Genomic DNA, 16,217 nt, shown 5'->3' with positions numbered 1-16,217 from the left:
AGCCCAGCCCAGCTCCCTGACCTAGGTTTGCAGCTAACCAGAAAGCCTCATAAATGACCCCAATTACACTTTCACGGGCAGAGGGTTTGTTTCCACACTTCCCATCCCAGCTCTGGCTGGAGCAGGGCAGGAGGACGCCAGCTCGCAGCCCCGACGCAGACACGCCGATTACAAACCACAACAGGTTCAAGTGTCCAGCACAAAAGTGATAAATACAGGGGTAATTATGGCTTATTGTAGCAGCTTAATTAGGATAGCTGTAATTAGCCTATTTTTCCCCATCTTCAGTTAGCAGCTAACAAAATCAAATGGAAAATATTTTAATTTAAAAGGCCTCCTTAGCATAGGGTTACTAGAAGAGACTTAATTACTCATTGATAACTATGAGGTGGAGAAATCACTTCTTTTGTGCCAGTAGTAATAAGAAGCAAGGCTGGTAGCCAAAAAATCATACCCAGCAGGTTTAACCCTGGAATTTAGGGTTCAGTCCACATAAAATCTGAGCATCCTCACCTCCAGCTTATCTGAGCATCCTCACCTTCAGCTCAGTGAGGCTTAACTTGCAAACTGGCATCTAAACCCTCAGGGAAAGGGCTCCTTTCTCTTCTCTGGGCTCAGGGGAGGCTGAGCACCGTCGAGGAGAGCCTGGGGTCCCGCTGCACCCCAGCTTTGCTGCCCAGTAGCCTTACCCAGGAATGGGGGAGAGTGCGGGCAGGTTTGAAGAGGCAGATTTTTAGGTGCTAAACACAGTAAAGGGGCTCGGAGAGGAGCAGTTTTTAATTCAGGTGCCCAGGGACTGAGTCCTTTTTCTGTCCATATTTGAAATACCTGTGCTGTCAGAGCATCCTCACGGCTCTGCCAGTGCCTTGGTGCAAGTGGCGCGGATGGTGTGCAGGGGCAGCGTGAGAAGCCCTTGTGCCACCTTTTGTGGGATCTCCAGCCAAGGAAAAACTGCAGAAATGCACACTTTCCTTAAGGTTATATAAAATAACCCACCTCCTGACCCTTGCTGCTGTTGTGGGAACATATTCAACTCATATTCAACATATCAAGGGTCTGGGGCGTTGCTGTTCTTGAAGACACCCCTCCTTGCTAGCGTCCCTGCGGATTAGGTTGCTCATTTACCGGGCTTGAAAACATTTTCCTGTTCACAAGCTAAACAGATGAGACTCTAAGATTCCTCTCTTTCTTGTTCATTTAGGGGTGAAAAATCGCCAGCAAGAATTCAATTAGCATCATATCTGCTTAGCCTGGACGGTGCTGAGGACCTTCCTAGACCCATACTTGCACTGCGTTGTCTTCACAATAGCAGCATCTGCTTTATTATGAGTTGCCTAATTGATTCTGACATGCCCAGTTATTATATGTTAACAATGTCCTCTGGGGTGAATAGTTGGAGGGGAAGGGGGAGGCAATCACAAAGATGTTTTTCTTCTGGTTCTCGGACCTCCTTTCAGCACCAAAAGCAGTGGCTGACCTTGCGTTCACAGAGAGGTCCCTGACTTCTGGACCTAACCTGCTTGCAAATGCTGGTGGCAAATTTTCCTCTGGAAGTTTGTTTTGGCTGGTTTGGGGTTTTTTTTCAACCCCTGTTAGAACATGCATATGCCACACTGTCAGGAAGGCTTTTAAATTGTCTGGAATTGTGTCTGTGACAATGGAAGTCGCCTTTATCGCCTTTCCTGACGGTGTATCATGCACGAGCGTGGCCAGGCTGGCAGCACAGGGCAGCATCTCCCACTGTCTCAGCTGAGAAAACCTGGACACCTTAACGGTCACAAACCTTTTCTCCAAGAACTCTACAAAATTCCAAGTTGTCACTGCTTTGGTGGGGGCACGAGGTCAGCAGGAAGGTATTGCTGTTCCGTGGGAACTGTAAAATTATCCGGACTTTTCCTTCTAAGCAAAGAGGACGGTGTTGCTGTGTGCTGAGGGATGAAGCTGCTGGTTGGGTTGGCCTGGTTGATACAGAGCATCTGAAAAGGGTGGCGGTTATGGGGCAGGAACGGGGGCGGAATGCAGCAGCCAGGCTGTCAGAGCCATCCCTGCCCAGGGGGGACGGGCACGGCACGTTTGGAGCAGGGACCTGGCCTAGGGCAGCCTTTGAGCTGGCTGCCAGCCCTATTAGCACAAAGCTATTTGCACGGCTAGAATTTTATTTGGGTTTTATTACCCTAAGCATTGCCAGTCTTGATTTGCCAGACTGGGAAATCGGGCTTGATTTAGATGCGCACTCTCATTTGTGTCTCCGCTTTTATAAACGTCGCTGCAGTCACACCCTCGTGCTCGGTGGTGGTTGTGGCTCCGAGAGCTCGTGTTGTACTCGGTAGGGTGACACAGGTACACCCACGTCACCCGCTGCCGCTTCATGTCTGCTCACGCTCTGTATTATTTTGCACCGGTGAAAAGCTCGCTGCAGAGGCAACGCTTGCTGCCCTTCTAATCGGTGCTGCTGCAGAAAGGGAAGAAATCTTCATGCGCCTCGTGACCCCTCAGAACACTGTAAGGGCCTCTACACTTCGTAAGCATCGCCCAGGAAAAATCAAAGTGTCAGATTAGGAAAGAACTCCCAGAAATGTGATGGCAAAACGGTTCTTGCTGGGAGACTTAATGGGTGTTGCTTCTGGAAGCTGGTTGTTCATGGCAGTCCGGTTCCTTATCAATTTATTTCCATATCCCTCATCCCTCACGGTGCCAATAGCCCCGCTCCTCTCCCACAGCTGTCATGACCCTGCGGTACCTCCTCGTCAGGGAAGCTGGATGCCTCGGGAAAGCAGGTTAAAACAGCAGGGTCCGGCGTGGATCCAGCTCTTCGCTTCCATGCGCCCACAAAGTGGGAGGGGTACGAAGCTTTATATGAGCCTTTGTCCATTAGGGGATGTAACAGGGGCTCCAGAGTCTCTAAATTCACTTAGATGTCTTTTGTAGGTCTTTTGCTGGGGTCTTTAGGCAACACAAACCAAATTTCTGTGCCAAATCTGCGGTTAGTAGCCACTGGAAGTAAGTGTTGAGTTAAATCGTGAAGCTGATGCTGAGAAGTACAGAGCACTCGTGAGACAGAGAGAGACAGATGATAGATAAGGGATAAATAGATAGATACGCTGCATGTATAAGGAACTGAAGCACAGAGACACCGAGGTATGCAGACCTAAATGTTATTAATCAGAGTTCAAACCCTTCGGAGGACCCCGACCAAAGCAGCTCGTGCAGGGTCACTTGCTCCAAAGTCTAAGCCAGAATTAATAACGAAGCCCCAGGTTCGTGAAACTGCCTTGCTCGAGCACCCCCACCCTCCGTGTCCCCTGGGATGTAACAACTGTCCACCCTCATGGCCCGAGACCAGCTGGGGTGAAGACAAGGAGCTCCGCAGCCCCTGCAGGGCGCGCGCTGGGAGGCAGGGTGCATTGGGGGGGGTGGTTAAAGGGTGCTAATTCCATCCCACAGGAGAAAAATAAATGGAAATGGGCTTTGCCACAGCCCTGCAAGACACGTTGGATGCGGCCAGTGTAGGGGAGTCCCGCAGGTGTTTCTCCCCGGGGCTGGAAGCCGCGCTGAAGCCGGGTGCTCATTACAGGCAGTGCCCATCGATGCCATGTATTGACCCGGTCATTCACCGAGCTGCAATGGAAAGTGTCTTGAATTTTGTCAGAGTAACTTATTAGGGAGCATTAATCAAACTTGTTACCCTAATTGAAACAAATACTTAAATAAAAATCAAGGCTTCGGACATTAATGGATGTGCATGTGGGAGAGGGAGCAGCACGCGAGGATCCAGGCTTCCCGTCCTTTTAGGATTGGATAGCAATAACCTTACAACGATAACAGCTAAATTAGAGAAGATGGCTTTCCGTAATTTCTCCAAACAATCACTTAATGGGAGCGGTATAATTCTGCGAAATAGGTGAATGGAGTACTGATCCATTTTATGGAACTATCAATAAACTAAACCTTGCCTGCTTTTAAGATTAAACTGGAAAGAGGAAAAAAAAAAGAAGAAAAAAAAAAAAAAGAAAAGCCTATAGCCAGGGAAGGGAGAAAGAAAGAGTATTTATCTTTACACATAAAATTTGTGTGCTAGTAAAGTGCAGGCAGTGACAGGAATTTCAATTATTTAATCAAAAAGAAAATGAAAGTGGCTTTAAGTGTTGTGATTTGAGCCAGTGAAATCTAATGTGGGCTCACATTGAATATGAGGAAAATGGGAAGAAAATTAAAGCTGCTCCTACTTAAATCATGTGGTTACAAATGGTAAATTAGTTTCTCGATGTTTTCATTTAAGTGTTTAAGTGGAAGGTTTTATTCTTAATGTAGTGTTGTGACACAGAATAAAAACCTTATCTGTCTCTATAGCTTTTTTCTTCCCCCTGCCGTGCTGCTGCCTTAGAAGGCAAAAGGGGAAAAAGCTGCAGCAATATTAGACTGCTTTTGTTAAAATTGGGAGGCAATATGCTTTCACCACAAGCTCATTAAGGTAATAGATGAATAATGTCTATTAAAAATGCACTAGGCTAAATGAATTTAATGTGTGTTGGGAGGGAAATTGCATTTGCCAGAGGATACAAACTGGAAAAATCTCCTTTTTGTACCTATTTTGAGACTCAAGCACTGATCTCAGTTGGACAGAAATGCAGGGACAAGCAGCCACACGAGCGTGCACACACACAGCTCATGTTTGGGACCATGTTAGAAGGATGCACAAGCCTGTAATAATCTAAAACACCCTTAGCTTTGAGGATGTTTTGTATAATATGTTGTTCCCCATAACTGCTGCTGTTTTCCTCCATTCAGGCTTATGGCTCTTGCCCTGTTGGACTTCCAGGTTTAATTTTCCATGTTTAATAACAAATGGCAAAGCAATTTGCAACGACTGTGGTAGGCTGTTGAATGCCAAGTCTTGATCCTCCCAAAGTCAAAAGAAAACAAGAGCAGATTCTGGCAGAGAATGAACACTTTCTTCGCGTTGGTGGGCCCGGTGATTACATTGCATGGATAATTTCTAACATTAGTTTTGAAAAGCAGGTAACGTATTTATGAACTAGGAAGCCACATAACTCATTATTAAAAATCCCAGCTGAGCGGAGCTAAGACCAAAATATATAAGCAAGGCCAAAAATACATCAAATCTGTGTGTCCCATAGGTAAGAAATCATAGCGTGTTTCTACATCTGTGCAGTTTTCTATCACACTTCTCTTCGAAAAAAGATGCTGAACTTTGCATGTAAGGCTCTTTCTTCGAGTTGGGGAAGTCTTGGAAAACTTCTGCAAGTCTTTGTTCTGCAGGACGTGCCCAGCCCGTACACAAAGCCCTCTGGCGTGCGTACACGGTGCAGAACAGATCCCGCAGTCGGTGACATTCGTCACAAAGTGACCATTCCCCCTAGAAGCCCCTCTAGACTTTAATGAATAATTATTGAAGATGCTCCTATAGCCTGTGCTGTTGCTGGAATAGGCCCTGGCCGTGCAGTCGCTGTCCCCCGCGGTCCCCGGCGAGGCAGCCTTCCAGCCGGGTTCGGTGCCCACGTTTTGGCAGAGGCGATGGCTGGAAGGGCATCCCGCATTTCTCGCAACGTGAAACCCCCCCGGTCAGCTTTTCAGCCAGCTGGGTTTCCCTCCCCTGCCGCTAAATCTGTTGCAGCCCCCGCAGCATCCTCCCGTGAGCCAGCGTGGGTGCACCTGCCTTTGCCTGGGGTCTGGGGGAGCGGGGGGGTCACCGACCCAGCCCTGCCGGGCAGGCTGCGCTCTGGGAGCCGTGTCCCTGCCTCCCATCCAGCCACCTACTCCGGATACATTTTGGGAAAGTACATGTTTGAGACCACTGGTCACCAGACTAATTTGACACAAATTGGCTGCTCTGTTAAAACCTTACCGCAGTATGGGGAAAAAGGAGAGTTAGGGAGGGATGTACGAGGCTCATATAATTTTTTTTTTAGCAGGAAATCATATTAAAATAAAATATCAGAAAGAGCAAGGAATAGCTGGGCTGAATCAAATATTGCAGACTAAATAAATTGTTTATTTTTTGAAGCATGGGAGAACCATGCAAATATTATCTTACTAATTCATTATGAGGCATTTTCCTGCATCATTACTTGTTTCAGATGACCTAGAGCGTTTTAATATTTCCATTTAAAAATAACGTTGACGAATGCGAGAAAGTGGTTGTAACAGCAGGCAATATTGTATGACAACATGGCGCCATTTGAATACCTCATCCTTGGAAATGGAAAAAATGCTATTTTAAAATGCAATTTCCAGTTTTAAAGCATTATTTGAAGATGCATATGTGAGATGCTGACTAGATTCTATCTTTTTCCCCTGTCACCCACTTCTGAAGTGCTTAAAATAAAGTGCACGGATACGGAGTAAGCTGAAACAGTCAAGAAGCTCTATAATACAAAAATGTTTCGAGTAAAGTGTGTTACTCAGATCTTTCTAAAGTACATTTCTGCCTTTATTCTGAAGGCCACAGCACAGACAACTGACTAATGCAAGTAATGGAACCAATCTCTTCCTTTGATCATCCAAAAGGTTATCTTTTTTGTAAACTAGGTCCAACGAGTTTTGCAATCTGTTTGGAGCCAACATGAAAGAAAAAGGTTTAATTATCTTTCAATCAAGAATGATTCCTTTTCTTTTAATAAAGTGATCAGCTGAAGCAGCACCGGTTTGCGACCATCGCTGAGCATGTGGCAGTGTGACAGACGTAGGTAAGACATGACGTTCATGGGCATCTTCTCTCTCAGCATGGGCTGATACAACAATTTGTATATTTAAACCAGGAGGAAAAACTGCCAGTATGTCGAGGCTTGTCCCAGGCAATTTGTAAAACCTGCTTTTTAACAGAGATTGACTTTCTAACCAGAGGGTGAATCATATTTACCGAAGCTTAGTGCAGAGTTCGTAAATACTCACAGATTTTCAACAGAGCTACTCAAAGTACAAGTACGCAAAGACGGAGGGGCTTGCTAGAGATCTGGAGAGAAGGGAAAGCTGCTCATTCACCCTATTTGTCAACACGTATTCCCTATGTACACTTGCTGATGTATCCAACATAAAGAGTGAGAAAACTGGATTCTTCCTCCACAGGCTGCCTAGGTTGGATGTTTCTTCTGAGTTTGATACAGGGGTCACGGGATGAAATCTGGCTCCTGCGATTCGGGAGGTGGGACTGCGTGGCCGCAAAAGCTTCCTCTGACCCTGGAGTGCATCATTGGAGTGCTTTTTAATTTCATTTCTACTTTAAAGCTGGAAAGTAAAGAGTGGAATTGAAAAGAATCATTTAGAAAGAAATATTTGCATCGTTTAGATTTGTATGCTCCATTGGTTTTCACAGAAGTTACTCCTGGCTTACACCAGCCTGAGGTCAGCCTTGGCTATTATATATTGAAAGTATTCCTCTGAGTAGAAAAGGCATAGGAGGTTTGCATGAGGAACCAGGAGCTCCAGAAGGAGTATGAAAAGTAATCTGAGGAAAACCACAAAGAACAGTAGGAAAACAATAGGAGCAAAATAAAGGTTCAATGGATAAGAAAGGGAAAAGGAGGATTATCCTGCCCCGCAGGTTAAAAGCAAGGATGCACAAGGTTCATACATCACGAAATGAGGGAAACCAGGGAGGTCCTGAGTCATTAGCACAAAAAAGTGAATCAAAATGTTGAGATGTGCAAAATGTGCAAATGATTGCTACACAGCTGGAACGAGAGAAAATGAATAAGCATTAATGTGCTAAAGGCAAGAGCAAAGCAGTGACTACGGCAGCAAGAATGGATTTTTTGAGAGCAAAGGATTAGCCGAGATCCCAAAGTACAGATGGTCTTGGGTGAAATAATCACCTTCGCCTCGAGGGAGTAAGCAATGCCCATGGGTTGCTCACACGATGAGGAGGAACTGAGATGTAACCGAATGAAAAGTAATTGAAAGCAGGTCCCAGGGAAACTTCTAAGCCTCCCTCCCAATTCCTGACTCATTCCAGAAAGAAAGAAAAGAAAGAAAGGAAGAAAGAAAGAAAGGAAAAAAGAAAGAAAGAAAGAAAGAAAGAAAAAGAAAGAAAGAAAAGAGAAAAGAAAAGGAAAAGAAAAGGAAAAGAAAAGAAAAGAAAAGAAAAGAAAAGAAAAGAAAAGAAAAGAAAAGAAAAGAAAAGAAAAGAAAAGAAAAGAAAAGAAAAGAAAAGAAAGAAAAACAAAGAAAGAAAAGAAAAGAGAAAAGAAAGAAAAACAAAGGAAAGAAAGAAAAACAAAGAAAGAAAAGAAAAGAAAGGAAGAAAGAAAAAGAAAGAAAGAAATGAAGGAAGGAAGAAAGAAAGAAAAAGAAAGGAAGAAAGAAAAGAAAGAAAAAGAAAAAGAAAGAAGGAAAGGAAGAAAGAAAAATAAATAAAGAGAAGGAATAATCTCGCTGTGTTTAGGAATAGTACAGATAACCCTGCTGAAGTTGAAAACAAATATTAGGTAATTTAAAAGATCATAAGTCTGAATTAATAAGAGTCACTATTTTAGGGAAAGTGTTTAGACCAAACCTGTCAATGTTAATACTTTCATTCTCTTTCTGTACGTACGCTGTCTTCAAAAATGCTCAGGATTATCAGCTAACAAGGCAACTTTTCAGTACAGAGATAAAATAGATTTAGGAGTGAAACCCCTGAGCCCGTGCACAGGCAGTTGGGTTTGGGGGCCGCGCAAGGAAGCTACAGACAAAGCTTTTACTCTTCAGATTTTATTTTGCCTGTCATTGATGCCATAACGCTTTATATCCCAGATTCTTGCTGTTATGGTAGCGATACAAGCCTTAGAAGTGCTTTCCTGACTCAGTCACTTTGTAACGTGGCTGCCCTGGCATCAGCACTTCCATCCCTCCCCGCGCTTCTCACCGAGTCGTAGCCCTGAAATCACCACGACGCCTGGGGGTAGATTCAGGGATGCTGTCAGGGTAACACAGACCCAGCTTCTACCTGAGCATTTCTTGTCCTGGAATAAAACCAGCAGGTGGGTTACTTTATTTCTCACTCTGTCTTCTCATCACAGCTACAAACGCAGGGAAGTGCCAGCCCCTGGGCTGGGGGCGACGTGTTCTCCAGGCAGCAGAAGCCAAGGGGTGGCAGAGTTTGGAGCCTTGGCAGACTTGGCTGGATCTTCTCCTGGTGCTGCCATCGGCCCCGGCTAGGAGGCAAACTGCTCTTTGACATTTTCTTTCCCCTCCCAGCCTCTCTCCGCCCTGTAGTTCACGCCATCCACCCCGGGACAGCCTGCCAGGGCTCGATTTGGGCAGCAGTGGAGCCCAAAGCCCCCCCAGCCAGCCCTCCTCTGAGTACAGAGAACCCTGCTGAAGTTGAAAACATATATTAGGTAATTCAATATTTGGTCGCACGATGTTATTCATTCCCAAAAGTGAAAGAAATGCAGCACTCAGCCGGTGTTAAGGCACGCTAGAGGCTTGCCGACATTAAAATGCTACCTGTGGCAAGACTGAAACGCCAGTAAAAGCTTCTAGGGCGGATTTAGAAGGGGCTTCCCACCACCCCTGTTAAGTCGTGTTGTTTAAACTGAGTTTATAAAATCTCTCGTCACGGGCACAACATCAGCGCCAGGTGAGACAGGCCATGGGGACCTCGGAGACCTATCCCTTTGCAGGTGGAGGCAGAGGCAGAGGGGAGGTGATGGGGCAGGGGCTGCGGGGGCTGTTTTTTCCCTCTCCACCAGCACCCAGGGAGCCTCTGGGCAGAGGCACCCCGCTCCTGCCGGGTGCAGAGCAGTTTTGCCTGAAGCATCATGCATGGAACATTCTCCATTAAGCCATGCTTTGTGTTCAAAAGACCTTTCTCTACGTTAGGCGTGTGCCTACTCAAACTGAGCTCTTCAGACCTCTTTCCTGCAGCCAGGCTCCCATTTTGATCATATCAAGGCTGGCTGGTTTTAATTTGACCCTTCCTTTTTGAGTGGATTTGTCTTGAAAGGCATGAAAAGGCTGGGCTCCCAAGCTACCTTACCTCTTCAAGAGCCACGGGAAGGTAAGTGCATGTATTTTTAAACCGCACCAAATTTATCCCTAATGCAACACACTGAAATAAAGCTACTAACATCGATGTAGCCGCACCGACCTTTTAAATGACGCCCTGGGTTTTAAGTCAAATAAATTTCTGTTTTCCTAGGCAAAATTTCCCTGTAATACCTGCAAATGATCTGGAGCGTGCAAGTAATGACAACTGGTGTTTGTGTAAGCAAAGCACACACGTATTGTGTGTAAGCACATATGTATTATGTGCAAGCACATGTGTTATGTGTGCTATTAAATGATGAAGGGGGGTGTGTGCCTATAGATATATGGGGGGATATGCATGCATCGCCACCGGCAAAGTTTGTAGAGCTCTTCGAGCCTGCAGAAATCATTTTATTTTATTGAAGAATTAAGAAGCAAACTCTGTGGTACCTGGGTTCACGGGCATGTGCCTCTGGAGGAGGTCTGAGCCATTTGGGGTTCCAGGCTGAGCTATTACACAGTCCCACACGGCATTTGGGGGGGATGCAAGAGAGCAGCATCAAGGGGCAGTTCTGGTCCCCCCCATGGGAAGGGAAGCACACAGTGAGTAAATCAGCCAAACCTGCTGCTTTCCCTACCTTGCGCTGACCCCAGCCCCTCTCATTTTCTTAGATGTGCCCCTCCGCCCAGCAAGACCTCAGCTTCTGCCCAGGTTTGGGGCAGTTCCTGCCAAATCCGAGGAAAAGCTGTGGGACTACCTCAAAGGGGACCCTGCACCATGGAGAGGACACCACAGAGGGTCTGTCTGGAGACCTGTCTCACCCATGGATTTGGCAGCAAATGGAATTACGTGTGTATGCAAAAAGGCATAGAAACATCTGCCTGTGTGCTTACACCTGGCCAGCCAGGGAGGGGGGCTAATTTGGGATGGGGGGCTGGTCCTCGGGGACGGGCAAGGATCCAGCCAGGGCTGGGAGTGTTTAGGGGTCCCGGGGTGAGAGCCATACTGCTGGGTCCCCATCACTGTGGGGACCTGCAGAAGAGGGCCAAAGGGGGAAAAAAAGGTTAGAGGGCAAAAAAGGCCACCCTGCCGATGGTGGGAAACACCCCGGCACCCCTTTCCTGTCCCCAAAAGCCCTGAAATGTTAAAATTGAAAAAGCCCTGGGTGTGAGGAATGCAGTGCAGAGATCCCCCCTGTCCTGGGGGTTACCTTCCCTTCAGGGGACTTCCCAGGCAGGGGGTTATCACCTCTGCTTCTTGCCTTCGAATTGGCACCCACGAGGGGCTGCGGTGCCTGACGTGCCGCTGCCCGGTGTGGGGCAGCAAGGTGGCTCCGAGAGCGGCCCCATCGCCCCCTCCCCAGCTGTACACCGAATAAAGAGAGACGCTGAAAAGCAGCCCCTCGATGTGGCCGGCAGGCAAGCACCTTGCCGAGTCCTAAAGCTGTGACCCATTTGGCTGAAGTAACGCATCTCTGATCTGTCAGACCTGCTTTAAAAAAAATAATTATATATATGTACATATATATATGTACACCCCAGTGATGAGTAAAGCCCCAGTTCTCCTGGAGAAGCAATCTCAGCCGATGAAATGGCCAGTCAAGTGGCTCACACCCCCCTGGCTGCACTCCCTCCGCTGACAAGTTGGGCATTAGACACGTTTCATCACTGTTAATTCATTTGCTTACTCATTTGCTCCTCAGAGAAAGTTGTTAGCCTGTTGTATTCTTAAACCCCCGGCCACAATCCCAGGTGGATGCAGAAACGGGCATTTCAGGAGGGGATGCTGCAACAGATTTGGGTTTTTTTATTATTTTTTCCTGGAGAAAAAGAGGGAGTTTGGGCAGCAGCAGCAGGAAAGGCAGCTCTGTGGTGGGTGAGCCTTTCCCCCAGCCCTGCCCCTGCCTCTGCAGCGCTGCACCTGCAACCCTGTGGACATATATATATAAATATATATATATATTTGTGTGTGTCACTTCAGTGCGTGACGCTGGTGCCTGCCCACACGTGGGCACTACACGTGTGCAGCGAAGCATGTGCGTGGCTGTAACACACGCTGCCTGTTACGGAGAGACAAATGCTCCGGTGGGTTTTCCAGGTGCAAGAGGAGCGCTCTGGGCCGCCTCAGTTTTGGCCCTCTGGAACTGCTGGAGCCACATCTGTATTTTCAAAGCTACCAGGTGTTATAATGGGTTGTTCTTAAAAGCCTGAGTGGGTGCTCTGCTGCTCTGCCCACCGCGGGGGGGGGGGGAGGTGGCTGCCCCCTGCCCTTGCCCACGTGTGACTGTGTCCACCGTGACCGTGTCTGCCGTGACCGTGTCCGTCACCGCTGGCGGAGAAGAGGCAGCACCGCCAGAAAACTCGGGCGCTCCGAGTTCCAGCTTCATTAAAAGCGGACGACTGCTATTTCTATTCTTTTAAAGGTTTTTTTTTTTTTCCTCATCTATTTACCATTTACCAGCTCATCCATATGGAAGACATGGCTTATACTTCCCTGAGAACTGTACTTTTAGGACTAATTGAGTCTGGTAATTAATTTGTCCTACCTGCTGGATCAGATGGAAATGCTGTCCATGTGCCCAAGGATTAGCACTTGCCTTTCTAACATCTTTCTTAATTATCTAATAGCATGGGTTGCGCGAGTTCTGGCTCTATTAGAACACTTTTACTATTAACGGTAGTGATTGGAATTGTGATGACAACTCGATTTCAACAAATTAGAGCTTAAAATCAGGAGATGAAGGAGAAGTGCCTTCTTTTAATTTCCCTGAGTTTAACATCAATAATTAGAGCAATTTTCTGAGATGCGAACCGAAATTATCTCGGCTATGATGTGGTATATCACCCTCATTTTAGCAAATTGACTCCGGGGAAATGAACGTTACAGATTAGGGGGGGGTAAAAAAAAAAAAAAAAAAAAGGCAAACAGTGGAAAGACTGGGGAAAAAAAAAAAGTGTTAGTACAGCCGGAGAGGGGGATGGATGGGAGCAAAACCCCGAGGGGGTGATAACCTGAGCGGGAAGGCACCGCGTGCGAGGGGACGTGTTAGGAGCGGAGTGTGGGACACGTTGGGACGCGCCGCTCATTTTATTCCCCCAAGTTTTTGCCTTTAAAAAGTAAAATAAAATAGAAAAGAGGGAGCGCGCAGGTTCGGGTAAAAGGCCCCCAGGCAGCGCCGGGGCCGGGCGGGGTCTGCGCGCTGCCGGGGACCCTGCGCCCGCGTTGCGCGGCGGAGGCTGCGCGGCTCCGCAGCGGCTGCGCGCCCCCCCCGCGCCCCCCCCGCGCCCCCCCCGGCGCTTTGGGTGGCCCGGCGCTCCCGTCCCCCCGCCCGGCCGATCGCCATTGGCTCGCGGAGGAGCCCCCTGCCCACCGCGCCTCAAAGGCGCGCAGCTCCCCGCGCAGCCCAAAGCCGCCCGCCTCGCCTCCCCCGGCTCTTCCCGTGTGTTCCTGCCTGGGGGAATGGCGTTTTCATTATTATTGTGATTTATTTTTCCTCCGGATTTTTGTTTGTTTTGTAAATTCCTATTTATTTTTTATTATCGTTTTTATTTCTCCTCCTGGGGCCCCGGGCGGTGCAGCCGGCCGGCCGAGCCCCGCGGCAGCCAGCGCGCAGCCCGGTCGCCCCCTGCCCCGCTGCCCCGGGCGGGGACAAGCGCCATGAACCTGAACTTCACCTCGGCCGTGCCCCCCGGCTCCGCGCCCCGGCCCACCTCCTTCTTCATCGAGGACATCCTGCTGCACAAGCCCAAGCCCTTGCGGGAGGTGCCCCCCGAGCACTTCCCCGGCTCCTTGGCCTCCCGCGTCCCCTTCTTGGACTATGGGTACCCCCTGATGCCGACCCCCACCCTGCTGGCGCCCCACCCGCACCCTGCCCTGCACAAGCCGGAGCATCACCACCACCACCCCTACTTCCTCACCGCCTCGGGTAAGCGCAGCCCTGCGCGGGCGCCAGCTGCGCCCTTCGGGGCCGGCGGGCATCGCGGGGGCGCCGGGGGGGACCCGGGGGGACCCGGCCCAGCGGCCAGAGACCCCGGGGGGGGCGGCGGGGCAGCTCTGCGCATCCCTCCGCGGGAGCGGGGCTGCGACCCCCGGGGCAGGAGCCGCCCGCCGCCCCCCGGGCCCCCGGCCCCGTTACTTGTCACCCAACGCTGCCCGGGATCTCGGGCCTTGCCCCCCTTTCCGTTAATTGATATTTTATTGACATTTCCTTTGGGGCCGGTGACATCCCTTTTTCCTTGCGTTGTCCCTTCAGACGGCGACCGGGCTTCGCTTTGCCGCTGCTGGGGCTGGCCCGGTTCCCCTCCCCGGGGCTGGCAGGGGGTCCCGGGGCTCTGCCGGCCCCCGGGCCCGGCCCTTGCCCTGGGAGGACACCCTCCCCCCAGAAAGTTCCTCACCGGGCAGCCCAAGTCACGCACCGGCGCGGCCGCCGAACACCCGGAGAACACCGCGCTCCTCCCGCCCGCTCTCCTCCCAGCCTTTTCCAAGGCTCCTTGAGTTTTTCCCTCGTCCGTTTCGTTGCGGGTTAATTGCCCGCAGGGTGCGGGTTTCCCTGCCGGCCCCTCCTCGCCGGGCCGATCCCCCCTCCCCGCAAAGGCTGCGGGAGCTGCCCGCGCTGCCCCTGCCCCGTTGCGGCGGGCACCGCCGAAGCGCTTGGCGAAGCCCCGCGTTTCGAAACAACGAAACCCCCAAACCCAAACGGATAAAACGGCCTCACAAACGAAATAAACGAAAAAAAATAAAATAACCCCACTAATAAAAAAACCAACAACGAAAAGGCAGGGGGGGAGCGGCCGCCCCGAGCCGCTGCAGCCCCGGCGGGGCGGGCGGAGGATGGCGGCCCCCGCGGCTGCCCCGGCCGCCGCCCGACCCCCGCCCCGCCGCCGGTGTCCCCGCAGGGGTGCCGGTGCCCGCCCTGTTCCCGGCCGCGGCGCACGCCGAGCTGCCCGGGAAGCACTGCCGCCGCCGCAAGGCCCGCACCGTCTTCTCCGACTCGCAGCTCTCCGGCCTGGAGAAGCGCTTTGAGATCCAGCGGTACCTCTCCACGCCCGAGCGGGTGGAGCTGGCCACGGCCCTCAGCCTCTCCGAGACACAGGTACGGGGCGGCGGCACCGGCACCGGCACCGGCACCGGCACCGCCCGCGGCGTCTGCGCCGGCTCCTTCTCATTTTTGTTCTCGGGGTTTTTCCCATTCTTTTCCTTTTCCCCTTTTATTTCCCCTTCTCCTTTCCCCCCCCCCCCCCCCCCCTCCTTTTTCTCCCTCCTTTTTACCCTCCTTTTTCCCTTTTTCCCCCTTCTTTTTCCCCCTTCTTTTTCCCCCTTCTTTTTTCCCCCTTCTTTTTTCCCCCTTCTTGTTCTCCTTCTTTTTTCCCTTTCTTTTTATATCCTTTTTTTCGCTTCTTTTTTCTCCTTTTTCCCTCCTTCTTTTTCCCTCCTTCTTTTTTCCCCTTCTATTTTCCCCTTCTTTTTTCCTCCTTCTTTTTTCCCTTCTCTTTTTTCCCCTTCTTTTTTCCTCCTTCTTTTTTCCCTTCTCTTTTTTCCCCTTCTCTTTTTCCGTTCTCTTTTTTCCCCTTCTTTCCCCCCTTTTTATTTCCTTTTTGGTTTTTATTTCCTTCATTCTTTTTTATCTTTCTTTTTCTATTTCCTTTATTTTTATTTCCTCCTTTTTTTCTTATTTTTCTTTTTCCCTTTATTTTTTCTCCTCTTTTTTCCTTCTTCTTTTCTCTCCTCCTCTTCCCCCCCCCCCCCATCCTTCTCCCCCTCCCCGCCGCCTCGTCCCCAGGTGAAAACCTGGTTCCAGAACCGGCGGATGAAGCACAAAAAGCAGCTGCGGAAGACGCAGGAGGAGCCCAAGGCGCCGGGCGGGGCGGAGGGCCGGGAGCACAGCTCCCCCGAGCCCGAGCTGCCCGAGCCAGCCGGCGGCGACCCCCGCAAGGGCCCCCCCGGCCCCTTCCTGCTGCAGGACCCCGAGGACGAGGTGGACATCCTGGAGGAGGGGGACCTCTGCGCCGGGCCCCACCGCCTCTAGGAACACCGGGCGCCCCCGCCTCTGGGGGGCTGCGCCCCCGCCGGCCCCGCCAGTGCCCCCCCCCGCCCCCAGCGCCAGGGACGCCGCAGGGCAGGGGCGCACCTTAGGGAGGGGGTGGTGATGCGGGGACCCCCCTCCCGGGGGCGAGGGCAGCGTCGCCCCCAGCTTTGCCTGGGAAGGTGCGGGAGAGGGGAACAGGGCGGGATCCCTCCAGCTTCCCCT

General features: G+C 50.4%; 1 protein-coding gene across 1 annotated transcript; it reads left to right on the top strand.

Annotated features, from left to right (window-relative positions):
- Nucleotides 1–13,627: 13,627 nt before the first annotated feature.
- Nucleotides 13,628–16,011, top strand: BSX (brain specific homeobox). Its single transcript, XM_055728451.1, has 3 exons — nucleotides 13,628–13,895; nucleotides 14,866–15,062; nucleotides 15,750–16,011. The coding sequence occupies exons 1-3, from the start codon at nucleotides 13,628–13,630 to the stop codon at nucleotides 15,993–15,995; spliced, it is 711 nt and encodes a 236-aa protein (XP_055584426.1). The 3' UTR covers nucleotides 15,996–16,011.
- The last annotated feature ends 206 nt before the right edge of the window (nucleotides 16,012–16,217 follow it).

The sequence above is a fragment of the Falco cherrug genome, chromosome 17 (genome assembly GCF_023634085.1).
Source record: "Falco cherrug isolate bFalChe1 chromosome 17, bFalChe1.pri, whole genome shotgun sequence".
Lineage (NCBI taxonomy): Eukaryota > Metazoa > Chordata > Aves > Falconiformes > Falconidae > Falco > Falco cherrug.
Note: the sequence above shows the minus strand (reverse complement) of the source record. Positions and strands in the feature narration are given on the sequence as shown.